The 20,587-nt window shown below is 39.9% G+C and overlaps 1 protein-coding gene across 41 annotated transcripts in view; it reads left to right on the top strand.

The window, feature by feature from the left end:
- The window catches only part of LOC18424299 (inactive purple acid phosphatase-like protein), a 49,848-nt gene that overhangs the window by 25,855 nt on the left and 3,406 nt on the right, over positions 1 to 20,587 (top strand). For 13 of the 41 annotated variants that reach the window (XR_016039991.1, XR_016039990.1, XR_016039992.1 and 10 more), the window contains 5 exons: positions 1,334 to 1,415; positions 4,969 to 5,046; positions 5,163 to 5,288; positions 12,485 to 12,606; positions 20,307 to 20,346. Coding sequence is in view for 16 of the 41 variants with exons in the window: in XM_088845788.1 (XP_088701914.1) it covers positions 1,334 to 1,415; positions 4,969 to 5,046; positions 5,163 to 5,288; positions 12,485 to 12,606; positions 20,307 to 20,346 (448 nt within the window). In the remaining 25 variants the exon portion in view is untranslated. Of the gene's footprint in view, positions 1 to 1,333; positions 1,416 to 4,968; positions 5,047 to 5,162; positions 5,289 to 5,790; positions 5,932 to 6,008; positions 6,050 to 6,144; positions 6,214 to 10,911; positions 10,957 to 12,484; positions 12,607 to 20,306; positions 20,347 to 20,587 lie in introns of those variants that run through there. The other 28 variants (XR_016039993.1, XM_088845781.1, XM_088845782.1 and 25 more) reach the window with 12 other exon arrangements.

Genomic DNA, 20,587 nt, shown 5'->3' on the forward strand with positions numbered 1-20,587 from the left:
GGACAGCTTGCCCAATCTGTTTCCAAACAAACTAATTGGTCTAGTTCTAAAAGATGGGCAGGCAAATTACGTGAACAATATACTATACATATTGAGTCAATAAGCATTTCACACCATATTCAATGCCTTGGGTGTCTGAACATACTGCCTTATATATGAGAAATATGTGATTTGATAGGAATAGACACCCCTACTTGATCGTTTTATCTCACCTTATTCTACGAAAATTTAGGGCTGGTCAAGTTGAAAGTGTTGGAGATGTTTGATGGGTTTAACTTGAGGCAAGACTCAGTGGAACCTTTAGTGCTACTCCATCATCTTGGTCCTCAAAACACGGTTAAAGCAAATTTATATATATGGTGGTGGCGCTCTAGCTAAGGAATACAATTACATGATTTAGGATCCCGAACTTGTTCCCATTCTTTAGGGAATGCCTTTCGTATTTTCTTTGGAGCTCTTTTTACTAAAGTTGTTAAGGGAGAGCCTAATCTCTCCTTTTGTTTCAGAACCTAAAAAAATACATCGTCGTCATCATCATCATCCCAGCCTTATCCCAATTAGTTGGAGTTGGCTATACGAATCCTGTTCCACCATTCGGGTTCACGATTTGTGAAAAGATGTTGTAAAGTTTTATACTAGATCCCCTACCTAACACAACCCTCCTCCTTTATCCAAGCTTGGGAACGACATGACCAGCTAATAAACTCTATGAAATAAATTCTGAGTTTCAAGATTTTTTTTTTTTAATATTTATTTTACGAGTGTCCCGACGAGGGATTGGGGAGCTTCTAGCAAGCAATGATTTCCTGCTCTTGTTCCCTCTCTTGCTCACAACTATGCCTCAAAAATCTATGTTGTCTGGACATAAGTGTGGGTTTAACTGTATGGTTGTTAGACATGTATGCGATGTCTGATTCCGCATGACATGGAAATATGGACCTGGTGAGAAAAAGATCTTATGGTTGTATTTTTTTGGTACTTTTTGCATTTTTTAACATGATTGGGGGTACTTGTGCATCTAGTACTAAAGCTACTAATAGTTTTGAAACTAGAACATAAAGGAAAAATTGATTTTGATTATTCCTTTGTGTTTATAGGTGAGGAAATTATGTGATGCACATGAGCACATTCTTACCTTAGATTTCATAGTGGTGTTGCTCTTTAAAGTCTAGAGAGACGTCTCATTCATGTTTTTATCATGCCTTGTTTCTTGATGTAGATTATTTGATGTTGATTGGATATTGCAAGAGGTTTCTTATGCAAGCATTTCAATTTGTTTTTTGTTCTGGCTTCATTCTTTTATTAATCTATTCTATTTCTCTTCTCCTTAAAGGTGTTGAAAAATCGGGAAAAAATGTTGAAGGTGATTCATGGTGGGAAACGTGGCAAGAAGTTCTTCACCAAGACGAATGGAGGTGAGAAGTATGACTAATGTATTTTATATATTTGAAAATTGTGTTGCTAGCCATCTTTACGAAAGTTTCCTTCGTTTAGCACTGTTACTTTTGGATTAGGAATCCTGCTAACTTTGCCATGCTTTGTCCAAGATTTGGCAAAGTATATATCCCAATCATTTCAAGGTTTGACAGTGGGTAAGGAATTGTGGGAAGCGTCATTCTAAGGGTGGAAAGGGGAGGAATGTGGTTGTGAGCACCACGCCTTAGGATGAGGACAGGGGTAGAGTAGATAGAGGACTAGGATTTTTCGTTTTAAAGGGGTTTGGGATCCAGACCTAATGCTTAGACAAACAAAACCAAATAACTGAATACTGATATATCTTTGGTGATACATGCTGTAGGTGCAGTTAAGGTTCATAGGACTTACTTTTGTTTGAGACAAAAATTTTATGACATCACATGCACTATTCAGAAGAAGGTTGGAAACTCAACCTCATTATAGTAGGTTTACTATCCTCAGACCAATGGGCACATAGAAGTCGTCAAGTGGTCTTGTTAACGTGCTGAGAAACTTATTGGAAGACAATTAGACACAAATGAGATCTAATTTTTCCTCTAGCGAAATACTCTTATCTTGGTATTATGTCATTACATGAGAGTTGCAGCAGAAAATCAGAAAATGAAACTGTTCTTTAATTGAATGAATCAAATACAATATAAGGGTTTTTCTCATATACAGTAAACCTGAGGTTCTTTATTTATACATACATAAACACCCCCTCATTTACTATGGCAGATGAGTTCTACATTGTCACGTTGCAATTCGTTAACTAACCTAAATCAACTCTGCAACCTACTTCTTTGTAGATATAGATGGTAAAGAAAGAAGCCATCAACGAATCTGTCCTGAATTCTGGGATTTTTACAATATTGATAGTACTGATGTTGTCACTATAAAGAATTGTCGGTCAAGAGTTGTCCACCTTGATGTCAACTAATAACATACACAACCACAAAACTTAAGAGGAGGCAAAGGACATTATTCACTGGGCTTAGATAGTACTATTTATTTCTGGCTTTTGAGAATAATTTTCTTTCTACACCAAGAAATGAGCATCGCAAGAAAATATAATATCCAGATGTCGAGCGCCAAATCCCTTGGCAGCTAGTTTGGAGTCTGCATATGCCACCAACTAAAAGCTCATGGGCGACAAAACGAATCTTCTGCCTGAAAGTGAAAGATGTGAACTAGCACGCTCTATATAGTTTAATATTTTTCTTTTGCGATACTAGCTAGAACACTTATATATGTCCAAATATTGCAATTAAAACTCAAACAAATGACAAGAAAACAAATTATGGATTCTCATTTAAAACTCTTCATTACAGAATTAAAGATTACAACAAATGAGATTGGGATCAAGAAAATATAAGAAAACAAAGAACAAGACAATGTCCCTAAAGATTACCTTATAAGGACTTTGCACACCACACACCGCACACCGCACACCCCACACCAAGTCTCCTCTACCGATGACGCACGGTATTTAGGTGTTTCTTGAATCTCAGCAAATGGGAAGTATTGCCAAACCCTTTACTCAATACCAGAGAGCATGCACACAAAACATGGGATTTTTGTTCTTCCCATTCTATGTGGGCCTTGCCCCCCTTCTATGTGTCAAACCCTAAGGGTGTGCCCTTCTTTTCTTTTCTTTGGGTGCTTTGAGAGAGAGAGAGAGAGAGAGAGAGAGAGAGAGAGAAGAGGGAGAGAGAGGGTAGCGTGCCAACTTTGAGTAAGAGAGAGAGAGAGCTCAAGTCTTAGGTAGGTTGAGATGACCCCCAATTGAGATATTATATAGAAATGAGGCTAGGCTTAGGGTTCTTACGGTTTGGCCATCCTTATGAGATTACAAAATCTTCTTATTTCTCTTTCAAATCAAGTTGCATGGCTTATTACACAAGCCATTACATTAAGGTAGGTGAGAAATGTGGGGCTTCCCACCTATTGTTGCATAGTGGGCCCCATACTTATATCAAGGTGGTCTTGAAATGGTGGGCCATCATTATGTATTATGGGCCCCCATATTTATTAAGTAATTTAAAACTTATAAAATGATTTTTAGAAAATCATTAATATTTTTTTCTCTCTGAACATTTAAATACATGAAAATTCTATTTTAGCTTATTTAAAATAGAATATCTATAGCCTTCTAATTTTTTTTTAATATTCTAAAAAATCATTTAAAACAAAATCAATTATTTCTAAATTAATTTGATGGGAATCAAATTTAAGTTTGTTAAAAAAAAACGCGAAAATACTGAGGCACTCCATCTCTACTAGTGACTGTGTCCCATACTCACTTTCTCAAACTGACCCAATAGTTCCCATGACCCACAGTCAATCACAGTGGTTCATTATTGTACTACCAAAGCCAGCCAATAGGTGATGAGAGAATCTCAGTGTATAGATTACAGTTTCCCCCATATGGACGAGCCTAGGTCACACAGACTTGTGCATATTCATCACAATTGGAGCATGGGGCTATCTCTTGCACATGTATATGCAACACCCTCAATAGTATCTACTTCTCAGTACGACTATCATATGTATATGCCGTATGATGGTCATGATAAGGATTTGGCTGTTGTTTCTTTAAGCTTACCAATCACACACATGGGTCACAAAGTCCCTTGGCCAACTACCCTAGGCATCTGTCTGATCTCATCAAGGGGTAACCCTACAAACCTTCTCGGTTGTGGTATATGCCCATGTATCATAGAATTTTAGAACTCAACTTGGCCTTGCTTGTCAAGCCTAGTTTGAGTCTTGACATCGGTATTGTCAACTTCGGCCCCTCTGGACCTCACTGTAGTTCATTATTGCAATATCATAAAATTCATTACATGCTCACATAAGGCCTTTAAATGGCCACAAAAGCCCAACACTGCCAAGGTGTGGCACAAACATATCTGACGACATGATGAACTGCTGCATTTGAAATATTTGGTCTGGTCATAGTACAGTAACGTAGGCCACTGACTAAGTATCTCTATGGTATGGGATCTAGATCTCCATTAGAAGTTGGCAATCTTGCATTGAAGTCAACATAAGTATCTCTAACATTGTTCAGAATCTATTGTACTCTTTCACCAAGAATTTGGGCAACCTTATACTCGGTTACAACTCTCCCATGTGAAGATCTTGATATCTAAAGTCCATTCTTGAAATCTATGAATAGAATATTGAGTTCGTCTTATGGCTCGACCATTGGTTGATCCAAACTTTCCAGTTTTCTATGATGCATTTGTAGTCTAGTATATATTGTCGGTTTTGGTATGGCATTCAAGCTTTTTGTTAATATCCCATTCTTTTTGTTTTTATTTTATTTTATTATATTGCAATGATTTTCGTATTATGCAGCTTTTTGTTATGTAATTTTCTGTTGCTGATTCAATTTTTATTCTCATTACTAATTTGTTTTTGGAAAGGTAAGAATTTGGTTGAGATTCTATATTTCATCTTAAATAAGGCCTTGTGTATGACAAAAATGTCATTTATTATATGTTTTAGTAACTTGGCAAGGATAGAGAGAAGTGCTCAAAAGCAAGCCAAATCAGGCACTGGAAATGCTGGATGGTATGAAAAATGGTAAAATACTCTTTCTGATAGCACTTGTATCTATGCATTGATAACTTGCGAACAAAAGTAAACATATTCGTTTTACGTTAATAATTTTTCTGTTCCTCTGATGCCATTCTTGGCAGGTGGGAGAAATATAATGCAAAAGGTTGGACAGAGAAAGGAGCTCACAAGTATGGTAGATTAAATGAGCAATCTTGGTGGGAGAAGTGGGGAGAGCAATATGATGGGAGTGGCTCTGTCCTCAAATGGTTTGCTCTTATTTCTCTTGATATCTCGAATATCTCTTTTATGAATTACTTCTATGACAGTATATTTCCTTGGTTGTACTCCAGTTTTCTCATTGAAGCAAAAGTTGTTTGAGAATAAATCAAGCCTATATGTGGTACTGACATTATGAATGATATATTTCTTTTTTTTTATGCTTTTCAAAGTGATCCATGATGTAACATTATTTTATAAATTGTATATGTTGAACTTTATTTTATCATTTTCATAGTACTTTCATCACTCCAAAGAGTTCCTTGCTTTCCATTTGAGTGTGGCTCTCTGACAATATACAGTGACATTTTCTTGTTTTTAGAAGGGTAGATATCATGTTTCTTTGTTTTGGTTGAAGTGCTGGACTCCAAAATTATGGCATTCAAAATCTGAAAAAACTTGCCCCACTAATTAAAGGCTTTTGCATTTATTTTTTCTTTCTTATCTCTATCGTTTGTGATTTAAACGTTTTATCATTTTCAATGTTGTTAGGACTATACCGGTGACTGAAGCAGTGAGGGCACCAGTTCGGTTGGAATGGTGGAACTGGACCTTGCCAGTTGGACTGGTTTGAGAAATTAAATAATTAAAGAAAATATTAAAATAAGGAAAATTGAGAGAAAATATAAAAAATAAGATTTTTTTTTTTTTTTTTTAAGTTTAGAAACCAAATAACTCATCAAACAATAACTGAATATTCATTAACAATACAATAACTCAAATAACTATTGTAGATACTCTTCATGTACAGGTATATGTTTTTCCATTTTTGTTTTGCTCTGATTTTTGGTTGGGCAATTAGTTTTACTCTTTCTTGATTAACTTGTTTTCTGTTTGTGTGCTCAGATTAATGGCCATGCTTCTCTCTTTGTCTGTATGTGTTTCTCTTTATGGCATACGACACTGTAATTGCAAGTAAGACTAGCCTACATGCTTCATGTGTTTTTATCGCGTAAAATTCATAATGATGTATCTTAATATCCGAAAATACCCAAAAAAAATAAATAGTGCAATATTGAGTTATTAGTAAATGAACTGAATTACAAAACACTGCAATTCAAAGAAAATCATAAAATAAACCAAAAAAGCACTTCAAAACAACCCAAAAATAAATCCCAAAAGGGAAAAACAATAAAAAATTGTAACCCTGATTTCTTAAACTAACAAGGCAAAAACAAATCTCTTTTCATTTATTTATTTTTACTCCATAATAAACATTGAAGTAAATAAAGAAAAATTGAGCTGGTGTTGTCTCCTGACCTGAATCTCGTTGGAATCTGGCAGAAAATCTTGTCCTAAACTCAGTGGTGGAGGAGAGAGAGAGAGAGAGAGAGAGAGAGAGGGGGGGGAATCGAATATACCCTCTTTCTCTCTCTTAATCTTTTTTAAATAAAAGCCTTAAAAGTTAGTTTTTAAGAATTTAAAAGGACCAAAAAACTCATTCTTTTTTTGAGAAAAACAAAAAAGAAGGGGTTAGAAAGCATAATTTCTAATGGGATTACTTGAACAAAGTTCTTCTCAATTTCTTTCTTAGACTTCCTTACCTATAGCATCATATCATTTGCTCCTGCCTGATAGTGCGAGGTCATGTTGCTTAGTTCGATGACAATTTGCAACATCCACATATCATGTGTAGAGCCTCCAGAAGGATGCCTTAAGCTAAGTTCCATCGGAAGTGTTTTTGGGGCTATTTGGGCCCCTCTGGAGTGTTGGTCACATTAGAAACTGTTCAGATGCAATACATGTTGCATATACTGGCCCAACTTCTTACATGTTGCAATATATGATGCTAATACTATGGAGGCAAATGCTCTTCTTACTAGGATCATGATCTTCTCCTAGTTTTTCTCAATCCCCCTTTTTAGGATCATAATCTTTTCATAGTTTAGGATCTTGTTATGGTAGAAGGAGGCTCATAGAATATCATTTGATGGGGCAGGGCATGAGGGACATCTCCCATTGAGGCCGGTCGATGTGTTTGAAGATATTCATGACCTTTATGAGGGTGAAACCATAGTTGTTGGGTTTGAGAGCAGGACTGGGAGCGAATCTAGATTGGGAGCTAGGATCATGAATGCTGGAAGATCACTATGGTTGGGAACATTGTCTGTACAATGCATATGTTAAGGGTGAAGATCCCCAAATGTTAGGGATCAAGATCTTAGCTTGTTAGGGATCTTTTGGGATCTTAATCTCAACCTTTTGGGGTCTAGGATTATATATACTTTTTAAAGTAGGCATCTCTTTTTTATAGCCAATAAGCAATCCACCTATATTAAAATTATAGGTGTATTGTTAATTGGCTATAAATAAAGATAATCATCATGTTAGTTGGTTTCTTAGTCTTTAAGGTTGGGATCGAGATCCCTAGCAGTGGGAATGGGGGTCCCCAAAAGTAGGGATCGAGATTCCAAAATTTTGAAATCGAGATCCCTTTCTTTGAGCATGGGAGTGTGATTGCTACCTATTTGGAAGATCCGGGAAGTATGAGTGAGATCATCTGTTTTAGGCACATATACAGAGCAGCAAATGAATTACCGGACTAGAAACAAAAGAGAGACCTTACTTGCCCTTGCTCACTTGGAGCTCCCGGCGCACTTATCTCTATCCCCACCCTCTCTCTCTCTCTCTCTCTCTCTCTCTCTCTCGCTCTCGCTCTCTCTCCCTCTCTCTCTCTCTCATTCTCTCTCTCTCTCTACTATCCACATCTTAGTGGTATGTTTCGTTTAGAGCGCCTTGGTGTAATCTTCTTTATCATCGTTAAAAGGAATCATTGTTAAAAAGAAATCTCCTGTTTTTTTAATACCAAATTTAGCCGTTGCCTCTATTTAGAAGTTTCTTTACATGTTCTAAGATGGGAACAGTTGCCTGGCTTTGCATGTTGGTTTAACCCACACAATAGCATAATATAAGGGACTTTTAGGAGGCAGCATTGTACCATGCACAATTTCTGTCTCTTCCTCTGTATGCCAAAAGCTAATGTTTGTGCTCCCACTCTCAATAGAAGTGATGCAGTGAGTGTCGGATAGGGAAAGAAATTATTCTCAAAAGGGGGAGAGTGCAACAATCATTAATGGGGCTTTATTAGTCTAAAACTCAAAGGATCTATTAATTTTAATGAAAAATTCTATCCTCAATCACAATTAGTGATATGTTTATAGACAAACTAAACCTTGAGCCTTAACTTGAGAACCGAGTAAGCAATAATGCTAGTAACCCTAGTTACTCCTGAAGTTCATCAGAATTTGTATGACTATACCAATGTTTGATGAATTGTCAAAAATCGCTAGAGATAGCCTTTGTAGATGATTGAAGGATCTTCGATACACAATTAGAATCCATCAAATGAAAAGTCCTGAGGTGAAAAGTGACATATTTGGGAAAAGTTATTCTTCTGAGGTGAAGGAAACATATTTGTACCCTACTTAGAAAACATTCCTCGACTTTGATTTGCTTGGTCTTCAAGAAACTTCTTCGTAATGCTAGGTGTAATCCTACCACTAAGTTTTTTATTTCCCTTCAGGTCCTTGTGCTGCCATAGCCACTTTTGAATGGACCCCATCTCCATGGGTTGAGAACTTGAGTCCTCCAAACTATTGTTATTGAGAGGGAATTATAAACCTCTCCGCTCATAGTTATCCACGTACAAAATATCTAATGAAGATTGCATTACTCTACCATGTTATGTGAATTGTCGGCATGCTTGTGATTTGTGAATACCCATTAAAAAAGTGTCAACAAAAATTTAATATTGTTATCAAGCTAAACAAGTCTGGCTCTGCAGCTAGAACGATTCATGACTCCATATGTCCCGCTTGCGTGTTTTGACCCCCTTTAAAGCTATATTTGGTGTCTAGCATTATTTGATTCTTTTAGCTTCATACTTGAGCCACATGGCTACTATTTCAACATGACCTGAGATTTTTTGGATATGATCTTCACAATTAGCGATCCTTAATTCCTAGTGAGCATCCATAGGTGAAATCCCTTATTAAAAGCACTGTGAAACACCATTAGGGTCCTACCATTGACTTTCTTGGTATTGTAATTGCTTTCTCTATCAAATATGACTGTTCCTACAAAAAGATAACCTTTCTTTGGCTGTCGTATATCATAAGTTAGAGTGCAAGCATTCAGGTTTTACCAATATAAATGGAAAGAGAGCAATCATTTTACGTATTTTGCTTAGAAAGACACTAGGTTTTCTATTCAATTCTACTGATATAGCAAATAGTTGGTGAACTACAATATTTGACTTCTACCGATAGAGAGAATCTGACTGCGAGTAAAATGTGCTCATTTCATGTATTGTCCTGCCAATTTTAAATTGTGACAAATATATTTTCATAGGTTTTATTATGTTTGACATCCAGTACTTATTACTATCTCTTTGCGATACCGAGTCTACTGGTCTTCTTAATGTCTGATTGTTTATGCTGGATTTTGTATGTATTTTAGATTGAATGCCCTTGCTCAGTTCACCATGGAATTACTTGACCCAGTGACAACATTAGTTATTATGCGTATGATATCATTGCAACTATTTTATGGGTTTGATTCCTTCTTTGTGATTTTAGGTGTTTATCATGTACTGCAGCAATATGAATGTGGTGCATTGCTGAATCTCCCAAATGTCAAACATATTAACAAGTTAATGGTGCACCTCAAAGTTTTTTCCCATCTTGAACTAGCACTTTTACGGGGATCTGCAAAATGCATTTTCCTCTAAGCTTTCATTACATTGAGCCTCTATAGAAGTTTTAGACCAAAATTTGATTCTTGAATAATCCACATCACTTCTGGTTCTATTGTAACAAAAGATCCCCTCCCAAATGTCAAACATATTAACAAGTTAATTGTGCACCTCAAAATTTTTCCCCATCTTCAACAAGCACTTTTACGGGGATCTGCAAAATTCACTTTCCTATAAGCTTTCATTACATTGAGCCTCTGTACAAGTTTTAGGCAGGCCAACCATCCTTGATGCTTATTGCTTTTTTCTATATCTAAGTTTGTAATTACTTGCAAGTTTTGTAACAAGGTTCTACCATGTATGTTATCAGAAATAAGATGCTCATTATTCTGAGCTTCACCCAAACCTTTAGAATGATGCTCGGTTTTTTAAAACTGGAGCCTCATGATGAGTTTGAATAACACTAGATATCTTGGATACCTTTTTAACAAGTTTAAATCCCTAACTTGGAGAATGGAATTCCTGTTAGTGAATAAGCCTGGCACCTAGAATTTATTAAATAGCTATTTTGCTAAAGGGTGACTGTGATGATCTACATGCACATAACAAAGTCAAGGCTCACAAACAGTTATAAGTGGAAAACTATCTCATTGAAAAGAACATATTATCATATGAAGCTCCAAAGTTAATTATCTGCTATGGATGCCATGCTGACTGAACTAATTCCGTTGCAAGCCCTCCTGTACGAGTGTAATCTACAACTCAAGTATTGTACCAGAATGATAACTATAATGTCAGATCACCCATAATGCATAAAGTTTTCTATGAGAGGAATGCATGTTTTAGTTGGTAAACTTAAGTAAGAAATAAATGAAGCGATATTTTCCATGAAACCCTCTCATTTTAATTTTTTATTGCAGATATTTTGACTAAGACCATTGGAAAGGAGATACAATTTTTTTTAGGCAAGTCATTGACTCTAGATAACTGCTTATGTGCTTTAGGGAGAGGTTTCATGCATGTAATATTTCATTCGTGTGGCATGTGCCTATACCTGTTCTATTGCTTATATTCTTATTGTCCAAGAGTCTTGTTAGAACTCCTGACCTTCCAGTAATATTCATGGAGTTGTAAACAGTCTTTTCAGTTAGAAGAATCCATAGATCCATTTTAATCATTCTTTTTCATGTCGTTGTGCGCCTCTTTAATCAAATTATAAAGATCTGCTTCTATGTTGGATCTAAAGAATTGCACGAACAGTGACAAACAAGATAAAAAGTATATGTCAGCCTGAGCATTTTTAATCTCAATCGGAACATGTGGTCTCATGGATGGCCAGGCCAAAAATTTGGCTCTCAAAGCAATTCTCGATATGTTTTCCTTATAGAATTCTTATAAGGTAATGAGAGCAAGGATGTCTTAATGCTGTCCAATGTTGAATAGTATCTGCTTTACTGGAGCAAGGGTAGAATGATGTAAGCATTTTTATGAGTGAGGGGCAGATTTACTAGATTGGTGAAAAAAGGAATTTTTAGTGGTGTTGGTTGTCAATGGATTCACCATGATCCTCTTTGTAGTAAAAGTGAGATAACATACAGGACAAGCCTACATTAGTGACAACTTGATTTTGAAGGGCAAGAAGTACAAGACCAGTGTCGTAAGTCTCCCCTATAACGTTAGGCACTGCTATTTCTACATAGTTGTATTTTGCAGTAATTACCTAGAGACTATCTAGTGGTCTTGGATGATATTGTGAGACCTTTTGAGCAGCAGTTGACACATTAAGCAGTGCCAATTCCTATGAAGTTCCAATAACATCCCACAAGCTTAAATAAAAATATTGAAAACATTGAACTAGCATTCTTGCAACCTATGACGCGAGTTTCAGTTGCATGACTTCCCAAGACCTGTTAGTGACTTGGAGAATCTACTAGGATCTGGAAACCTCTTGGTGAGATTTAAGTTCCTCTGCAACCTCCGGATCACCACAGAACATAATTTTCTGTAGTTCCCTCTGGAATTCTTTATATCTCTAGGAGCCCTTCCATGAACATTCGTTGCAATCCTGTTGAAGTTTTGGACATAATAGATAGCCTCTATCACAAAAATGATCAAGGCTTGATTTTTCAAAAGTAATTGAGTCATCTCTGATGTTTTGGAATGATTGTAATGTGCATTTTTTTTTTTCATAGGGAATTAATAAATTATCTTCTATTATGAAAAAATGCCCAAAAGATATATGATCAACTTGTACATTGGCATCTTATACATTTCCATATATAAACAAATGAAGCCAATATCTCAAATTCATCAAAATTCTTTGTACCTTTCTCATGCTGTTTCAGTGTGTTCATGTGTCCATAATATGATGCACGTGCAATAATCTTTGTGGATCATTTTTTTCCTTTTTTTTTTTTTGCATTTGTTCTCTGTTGATTTTCTACTTATTCTTACTCAGTTTGAAGGTTTCTATGATGCTCATTTGTTTTGTAGGACTGATAAATGGGCTGAAACAGAACTTGGGACCAAGTGGGGTGACAAGTGGGAAGAGAAGTTCTTCTCTGGAATTGGTGCCCGACAAGGGGAGACATGGCATGTATCTCCCAGTGGCGATCGTAAGTTAATCTCTTTTATCATTCGGATCCTTGAGTTTTTAAATTAACTAATACTCGCATTTTTCTAAGGTGCTTATATTATATTATGTAAGATTGATAATATTGCACTCCATTGGTGTGGATTCTATCATTAACTGGTGGAATACCTAGTTTTTTCCAAATATGGAATGTTTATAGTAACAAAATTGGTTACACTAATTCATTAATCATTCATAGGTGGACAGTGTTGGGGCTAAATGGGTAAATTCCTAACATGAAAGTAGGAAAACTAGTATAAAATTGATGTTATTTTCTCCTTTTAACTTCCAATAAATGCTGACTAGGTTATTCGCAAAAGGTTGTCTAAAATAATCATCCTCCCATGCACTCTTACATGAATTCCGGACTAGTAGCCTTTTCTTTCTACAAACTGGCAGCAGTGCAGAAGTTTATATGGGCTCAAATTATATGATAACTCACAGCTCATTTGAACTAAGTTTGTTGCGTAGTTGCTATATTGCAATTACACTTTGTGTGCCACACTCTAGAAGTGAGGACTATGTTGCCAGTACCGACACATGATGTTTATGTGTCTTAACTGTTTTGGAGTTCTTTTGAGACATCTCCGGATGGGTTGACTATTTAAATGCATAGTAACATATTTTTTTATATAATAAAGAGTATCCCTTGTGGGATTTGAATTCCCCAACTTCTCACGGACAGAGTGAAGGGTCTGCCACTATATATAAAGTGTTATTTCTAAACTATCGTTGAATTTTTTATTTTTTTTTGGTTAATGGTGTCTCTTAAAAAGCATTATTTTAAAAATAAAAAAAAGAACAAAATATAACTACATACTAGTTTTATTTAGCACAACTTTTGTTGTCATTGTTATTTGCTACATTTTCCATTGTTCTCTTTTCATCGTCTTTTGGAACTTTTATATAATATATGTTTATTAATTTTCTAAAAAGTACCTGTACATACATGTCTAGCCAAAGTGAGTTTTGGTCCTGAAGTACTTGATGCCTGCATGTATTAAAACTGATACCTGTTTTTGGTTCTATGTAAAACAAGCACTGTATCCTCGGTCCCTAGCATCATGATCCTTGTGATCTTAGGCCCAAGGCTGAAGACATTACTTGTATCTCTAGAATTGTTGTGCGCATGCAAAAACACACTATTGCAATCACTAGCTATGACCAAACCAAGTATTGTAGTTTTAATTTATAATGGAAGCGTTAAATGCCAAACTACATCTCGAACTTTTGCATATTTCTTTGGATAAAAAGGTTTTTGAGGTCTATATCATATCCTTCCCTATGACTATGAGAGTCTCTCAGCCTAGAGGCCCTCAACCCAGCGTTCCCCCTCTACCTCCTATCTACCAGAACTACATTCACCTGTGCTGCCTCCCTCCTTCCCAACCCCACCCTCTTCCGCTTCCCTTCCTTCCTCCTCCCTTCCCTCCTCTCCTCCTATTTTCCATACTCCTTGGCCAGCCAATCCGAACCCTCTCTTGAGCCCCACCTCAGCCACCTCTCTCACTGTTCTCTCCCTTTGCCAAACCTCGCTGGAGTGCTCTTTGGTAGATTCCTTTTCCCTTCCTCGGGACGACCTCAAGGGTATAGAGAAATGGGGACAAGAACTATGGGACAACACCAACGTCAGCTGACGCAAGTTATCTAATGGCTCCCTTCTTTTCTCTTCTCTTCGGCTCAAGCGGCTTCCTCAGCCTCCTTCATACCCAACACTCCTTCAAAGGGGCCACCCTCTCTTTGTCCAAATGGAGCAGAGACCTAGGGGCCTTCTCTAAACAATGCGTCGGGCTGAGAGTCTTCAACATCCCTTTACATGCTTGTCGTATGGAAGTCTTCAAGCTCCTGGGGAATTTCTGTGGGGGTTGATCTCTGTCCACTGGCTCTCCACTTACTCTCTTCCTCTGGGTTTTACCCGGCTACTCATCGAGACAATTAATCACCTTCGCATCCCCTCGTCCTTGTGGCTAGATACCAACAACCTTTTCTTCCTCGTCAAATTGGCATGGACCCCAGCTTCTCCTCCATCAACTCGGTTCTTCTCGCCTTCCTTGGTGCATCCTTCACCCTCCTCCCCGTCTCCTTCTGCCCAAGCTGCAAACCTCTAGACCAGGGTTTCTTGCCATCGATGGAGGCTCACTCGACCACATTGGTCCCGACGCATTGTCATCCTTGTGATCTGCATGCCCACCCTCTTCTTGTGGTTTGGTCCTCCTACCCATTCGATGTCCTCGACAATGATGTGAAACGAGACACGCCCCATCCTTAGGACTCCTCCTTGACATGTGCCTCCCCCATTCGCATGCCAAATTCAAACCCCCTAACCGTTCCCAATACCTCAACTCGTACCCAAAACACACCCCCTCATTCACATGGATCAGGCCCCCCTCTTTGGACACCTGGCATCTCCCCCCTCCCTCATAATGACGTGCAAGTCCTTCTGGTGGACCTCTCCATCTTTTCTTCCCTTCCTCTCGCTCCTCTGACTTCTCGATCTCTCCTCCACTGTCCCTCCATGTGGCCCCATGTCTTCGTTTCACCGTCCATTTGCCTAGGCAAATTCCCCCTTCCCCTGCTCACTAGCTTCCCTGACCTCATCTCCTCTCTCTCCACTCGTTCAATTCCTTTCTTCCTCTCAAAGCGACCCCTCCTTTGCTACCCCTCTATCTCCCCTCATTACTTTCTCACCCTTTTCTATAGCCTCTACTAGCCCTCTACCTCTCATTTCCTTCTCACCCCCTTCCACCCCTCTCTCCTGCCCCATCCAACCCCCCCCCCCCCCAAAAAAAACCTTTTCCCCTACTGGGCCACCTGCTACCCAATGGCCTCTCTCGGGAGATATTGTTACCTCCTCGCTTTCCTTTGTGCCCCTGCACAGCTCAGACCCTCTTTTCCCATCCCCCTCTTTTTCGACATGGCCCCTTTCCCCCCTTCTTCCTCGTTCTCCCCTTGGGTCCTATATCCCTGGTCTGTCTCCTAGCCCTTGGGCTTTCTAGCCACTCCCCTCTCCATAAACAATCTCTCCTCCCCTTTCTCCCTTCTCTTTGACCAATCGAGCTCCATCCCTACCTTGGTGGACTCTTCTTTTGTGGAAGTCTTTGATAGAGCACAAGGAAATCTTCACCAGGTTCTCAAAGTCATGGGGTTCAACTTCTACTGATTTCATGGCGCTCTCCGTGCCTTCTTGAAGGCCGATGCTGATACTAAAATGAGAGTAAGTTCCAAAGGTCACCACTTCAAAACTTGTTGAGATCTATCAACTATGACCGAACTACCCCCCCCCCCCCCCCCCCAACCAGGGACACTGTTGCTCCTGAGTCCTCTCGACATTCATCGAGAAGGACCCACCCCCCATCCACTCATTCCAACTGATGCTCATGGCCTAGAACATTAGGGGACTCGTCGAGGGTTTCAAATGCTCCTCAGTCCTTGACCTCTACAAGGAAACACTCACCCACCCTTTTAGCACTTATGGAAACCAAACTTCCCTCCCCAGACCTCGCTTTGATCATGCAAGTTTGGGGTTGCTGGCCTTAACAGTGGGCCTCTCTCGAGGCGCACAGAGCCTTGGGTGGGATTTGGATAGTGTGGGACCCTTCGGTCTACTCTCTCTCCCTCTTCCATATAGGAGTATACTCTGTAACCGATATCCTTTCTAGAGTCTCAGATGGGCACCTGTGGAAATTCTCAGATGTATATGGCCCCAACTTCCCCTCTTCGAGAGAACTTTTGGTCTGAACTAGACCACATGGCCTCTCTCCTTACTCCTGCTTGGTGCATCGAAAGTGACTTCAATGTCATTATCTGCTCTACCTACCTCTTCATGGGGTCAATCTCCCTTGTTCTGACCACTTGGCCTCCCCAACCCTTTCCAAACTTGACCGCTTTCTCATCTCGGCTGATTGAGGCACTTCTTTCCTGGGGTTTCATTCCCTTGCTCTTCCCAAACCCATTTCAGGTCAATGCCCCATCCTCCTTGACACCCTAGCCGCCCTCTAGCAGCCCAAGCCATTTAGGTTCGAGATGGTCTAGTTGGAAGAATCATCTTTCAACTCCTTTGTCCTATCTAAATAAACAGTCGCAACCTCTCCAAATCCAGGGTTGAGTGGGTTTCCACCTACAAAGAAAGCTCCAACTCTTCAAACCCCTTCTCAAGGATTGGGCTCACCAAAACCTTGGTAACTTCAGGACACAAAAAGCTTCCTTCTTGCATACCATTCACTCCCTAGATTCTCAGGAAGAACTTCGCCCCCTCAATTTTGCAGAAGTAGTTCAGAGTAGCCAAGCTAAGCTCGAGTACCAAGGCATCCTTTGCAAGGAAGAAATGTACTAGTAGCATAGATCTAGAATCAAATTGCTTAAGTTGGGAGACTCTAACACCGCTTTCTTTCATATTATTGCCAATTGCAGAAGGCGTTATGACTTCATCTCCCAAATTAAAGTCGATAACTTCATTCTTGACCAACGCTCCCAAATCGAGGATACCATTACTGGTTTCTTCAAGAACCTTTTCTCCTCCCCAGCAGGACTTAGACCCCCCATGTCCTCTCTTCCCTTCAAACCACCCCACCCCACCCCACCCACCCACCCACCCCCTTTGCAACCTGGTCACCTGGCTTGATCTACCCTTTTCGTAAGACGAAATCCTCACGTCCCTTAAGGACCTAGCCCAGGACCTGGAGCTAGGCCCAGATAACTACTCGGCGATTTTTTTCAAACACTTCTTGGATATCTTTCGTCTCGACAGCCTTGACTTGTTCAACGAATTCCATGACAGGGGGATTGTTGGGCCATGAATGCAACTTTCATGGCCTTGATCCTCAAGATCGAAGGCATGGAAGAACTCAAGGACTTTTGCCCCATAAGCTTCATCAACAGCTCCTATAAACTGTTATCTAAGGTCCTGGCGACTAGGCTGAGAGCCACCTTTGATTGGGTCATATCCACATCCCAAGGGGCCTTTGTGAAGGACCGACAAATACTAGATGGAGCCCTTGTGGCGCACGAATGCATCCATTCGCATCACCTTTCCAAGGTTCGGGGATCATAACTAAAATCGACTAGGAAAACACCTATGATCATGTCGATTGGCCCATCCTTGACCAAGCCATGTAAAGGATGGGTTTTGGCCTATGGTGGAGGAGGTGGATCTTCAGGTGCATTTCAAATATTCACTTATCTGTTTTTATTAATGGCTCTCCTTTGGTGCCTTGCCTTTTTTCCATCACCATAGAAGTTTTCAGCCAGTCGTTCTCGGGTTTATATAGTGTTGGCCTTCTTAAAGGTTTTGAGGTGGAGAGGGGTGGACCGGTAGTTTTCCACCTCCAATACGCAGTTGACACCCCTACTGTTTTGTGACGCGGGCCCCTCTCAAATCCATAACCTGAAGCTCTTAAATGTTTTGAATTTGGCACTGGCTTCGGGGCAAACTTGGACAAAACCAAGCTTATGGGGATTGCTCACCAACCCTAGACCCTTCTTGCCCTTGCAGATATCTAGGGTGTAAGATCGAAGCCTTGCCCTCTACCTACCATGGCCTACCCCTTTGTATAGGCAAACCCAAAGCCGCTCAGTTGAGTCGCATCCTCGATAAATTTGATCCTCGCCTTGCAGGGTGGAAGGGTAGATAACTCTCCCTAACTGGCCACCTCACCCTTATTAAAACATCTCTTGCCACCATCCCTAGCATACATATGTCCTTATTCCAAATGCCAACCTTAGTCGCTCACCACCTTGAGCAACTCATGCGTAAGTTTCTATGGTCTAGTGAAGGGGACAACAAATACCACCTCATTTCTTGGGCCAAAATTTTCACCCCCAAATCCCTTTGAGGCTTGGGCATACGCAACTTGAAGCTCAACAACCAAACCCTCCTAAGCAAGTGGCGGTGGCACTTTGCTACCCAAGACAAGTATCTCTGGTTGGCAGTCATGCACCTCAAGTATCGTGTTGCTGATAATGATTGGTTCCCCACTGTGAGAGCTGGCCCTCACCTTTCAGGGGCTTGGCGCTTTATGCTTAGCTGCCTTCCTGCTTTCTCCTTAACCTTTGCTTTCACCCCAGCCTTGTCCTTCGGATCCTTTTTAATTCCACCCATGGATAGGCCATACCCCTCTCAAAGATAGATTTCCCCACCTTTTTTGAGGGACTTCATTGCTTATGGGCTCATTGGCTAATAGTTTCCAACTTTTGGGTGACAAAAGTGTTTGGAATCCCTGTTTTAAGAGGCCTCTCTTGGATCCCCGAGATCCCCAATTTCTTTGCTCTCTCCTTTATGCTTCATTCTTTCTTCCTTTTTCCTCAAGGTTTTGGGCTACCCATATGGTCTCCTGATGCCTCAGGCAGTTTTTTCGGGAGCCTCCTTCTACAAAACCCTCCAACCACCTTCGTCGCTTCTGCACAACACTTCTCTTGTATCCAGCATGTGGTTCCCTCTCATCCCCCCCTAAAATCCAATTTTTTTGTTGGATATTCTTCTCGGAACGAGCCCTCACAGTTGACTAGCAACAAAGAAGGGGCCACCAACTACCCAGTAGATGCTCCTTATGCTTGGAGGAGGAGGAAACCAATTCACATCTTTTCCTGCATTGCTGAGTTGCACATGCCCTCTGGGGTTTGTTGCTCCAAATTTTTGGATGGGTGAGGGTGAACCCTTCTTCCATTCCGCATCTCCTCTATACCTCCCTGGACCAAGCAGAGCATCTACCTTTGGCTGCCTTGGTAGTAGCAACTCTCTGGGTGATTTGGCTGGAGCGAAATAGCTGGATTTTCATAAGTGAATCTTCTACTGTCTAGGCACTGTTTCACAAGGCGACATCCCTGGTCATCTTTTAGGCAAAAAACCACAAGCTTTTTTGGCACCTTTCCCCTTTGGACTTCCACCTTAACTGGAAAGCTCTGTTGACTCTTAAACCAGCAAGGGTCTCTTAGTCATCCTTATGGAGACCACCCGAGCTGGGTCTAGTGAAGCTCAACTTCTATGACTGCTCTCTCGAAAACCCTGGCCTAATCGGCATTGGAGGAATCTTCAAAGACTCCAACGGCAATACCATCCTCTTCTTCTTCTTATCCCCACCTTAGCAACTCTACTGTTGCAAAAGCTCTTTCCCTTCTTGTGGGCCTCCGCAGATTTGACCCTTTGTGGAGCAACTCTTTAATTATCGAGGCAACTCCCATAACGCCTTAGCCTAGGCTTCTGGATCTTCTTCACCTCCCTGGAGACTTATTCCATCTTTGACGAAATCTCTCACCTCTGCAGAGCTATCTCCATAGTATTTCGGCATATTTGGAGGGAGGCCAACAACACAGCCGACGCCCTTGCTAAGGAAGGCGCCTCATCTCGAGCAACTTTTTGAGCTCTAAATGCCTATTTGTAATTTTGCTTGTAGAGCATTTTTTGGGTGACCGTGTAGTGGGTTTTCATATACATTCACCAGCATGGCGGGTGGCACATTTTTTGCACTCCTCTCTTTCTTTAGCAATGCAAAAGTGAACACTTTAAAAGTAAAACTTTGGCATATTTCTTCATGATATATGGTGTTTTCTTCGGTTGATTTCTTAAGAGAAGCTTGGAGTGGAAAAGGCTTCATTTTTTCTATTAGCATACACATAGCATTTTGACTCGACAAATTAGACATAACCTAAGAGTCTTTCTATTTGTTAACTTGTTTTCCGCTTTGATAGGTTGGTCGAGGACTTGGGGTGAAGAACATTTTGGAAATGGGTACGTAAGTGGGATTATGCTGCACTTGTTATTTGTCAATATCAATATGTGGTGCTTGTTTGAAATATCAAATTTAGCTTACCCTGTACTTCTCTTTGGGCTTATGTATATATGAATATTATTGTTTGAGGCAGTGTTTAAAATGCATTATTAAATCAATTATGTAACACTATTAAGCTTATTTGAATGTTTTCATCTAGTTTACAAGCCATATTGGGGAACATGACTTTAATTTATTCAA

The sequence above is a fragment of the Amborella trichopoda genome, chromosome 9 (assembly GCF_054954075.1).
Source record: "Amborella trichopoda isolate Santa Cruz 75 chromosome 9, AtrichopodaSantaCruz75HAP2 v2.0, whole genome shotgun sequence".
In the NCBI taxonomy this organism is placed as follows: domain Eukaryota; kingdom Viridiplantae; phylum Streptophyta; class Magnoliopsida; order Amborellales; family Amborellaceae; genus Amborella; species Amborella trichopoda.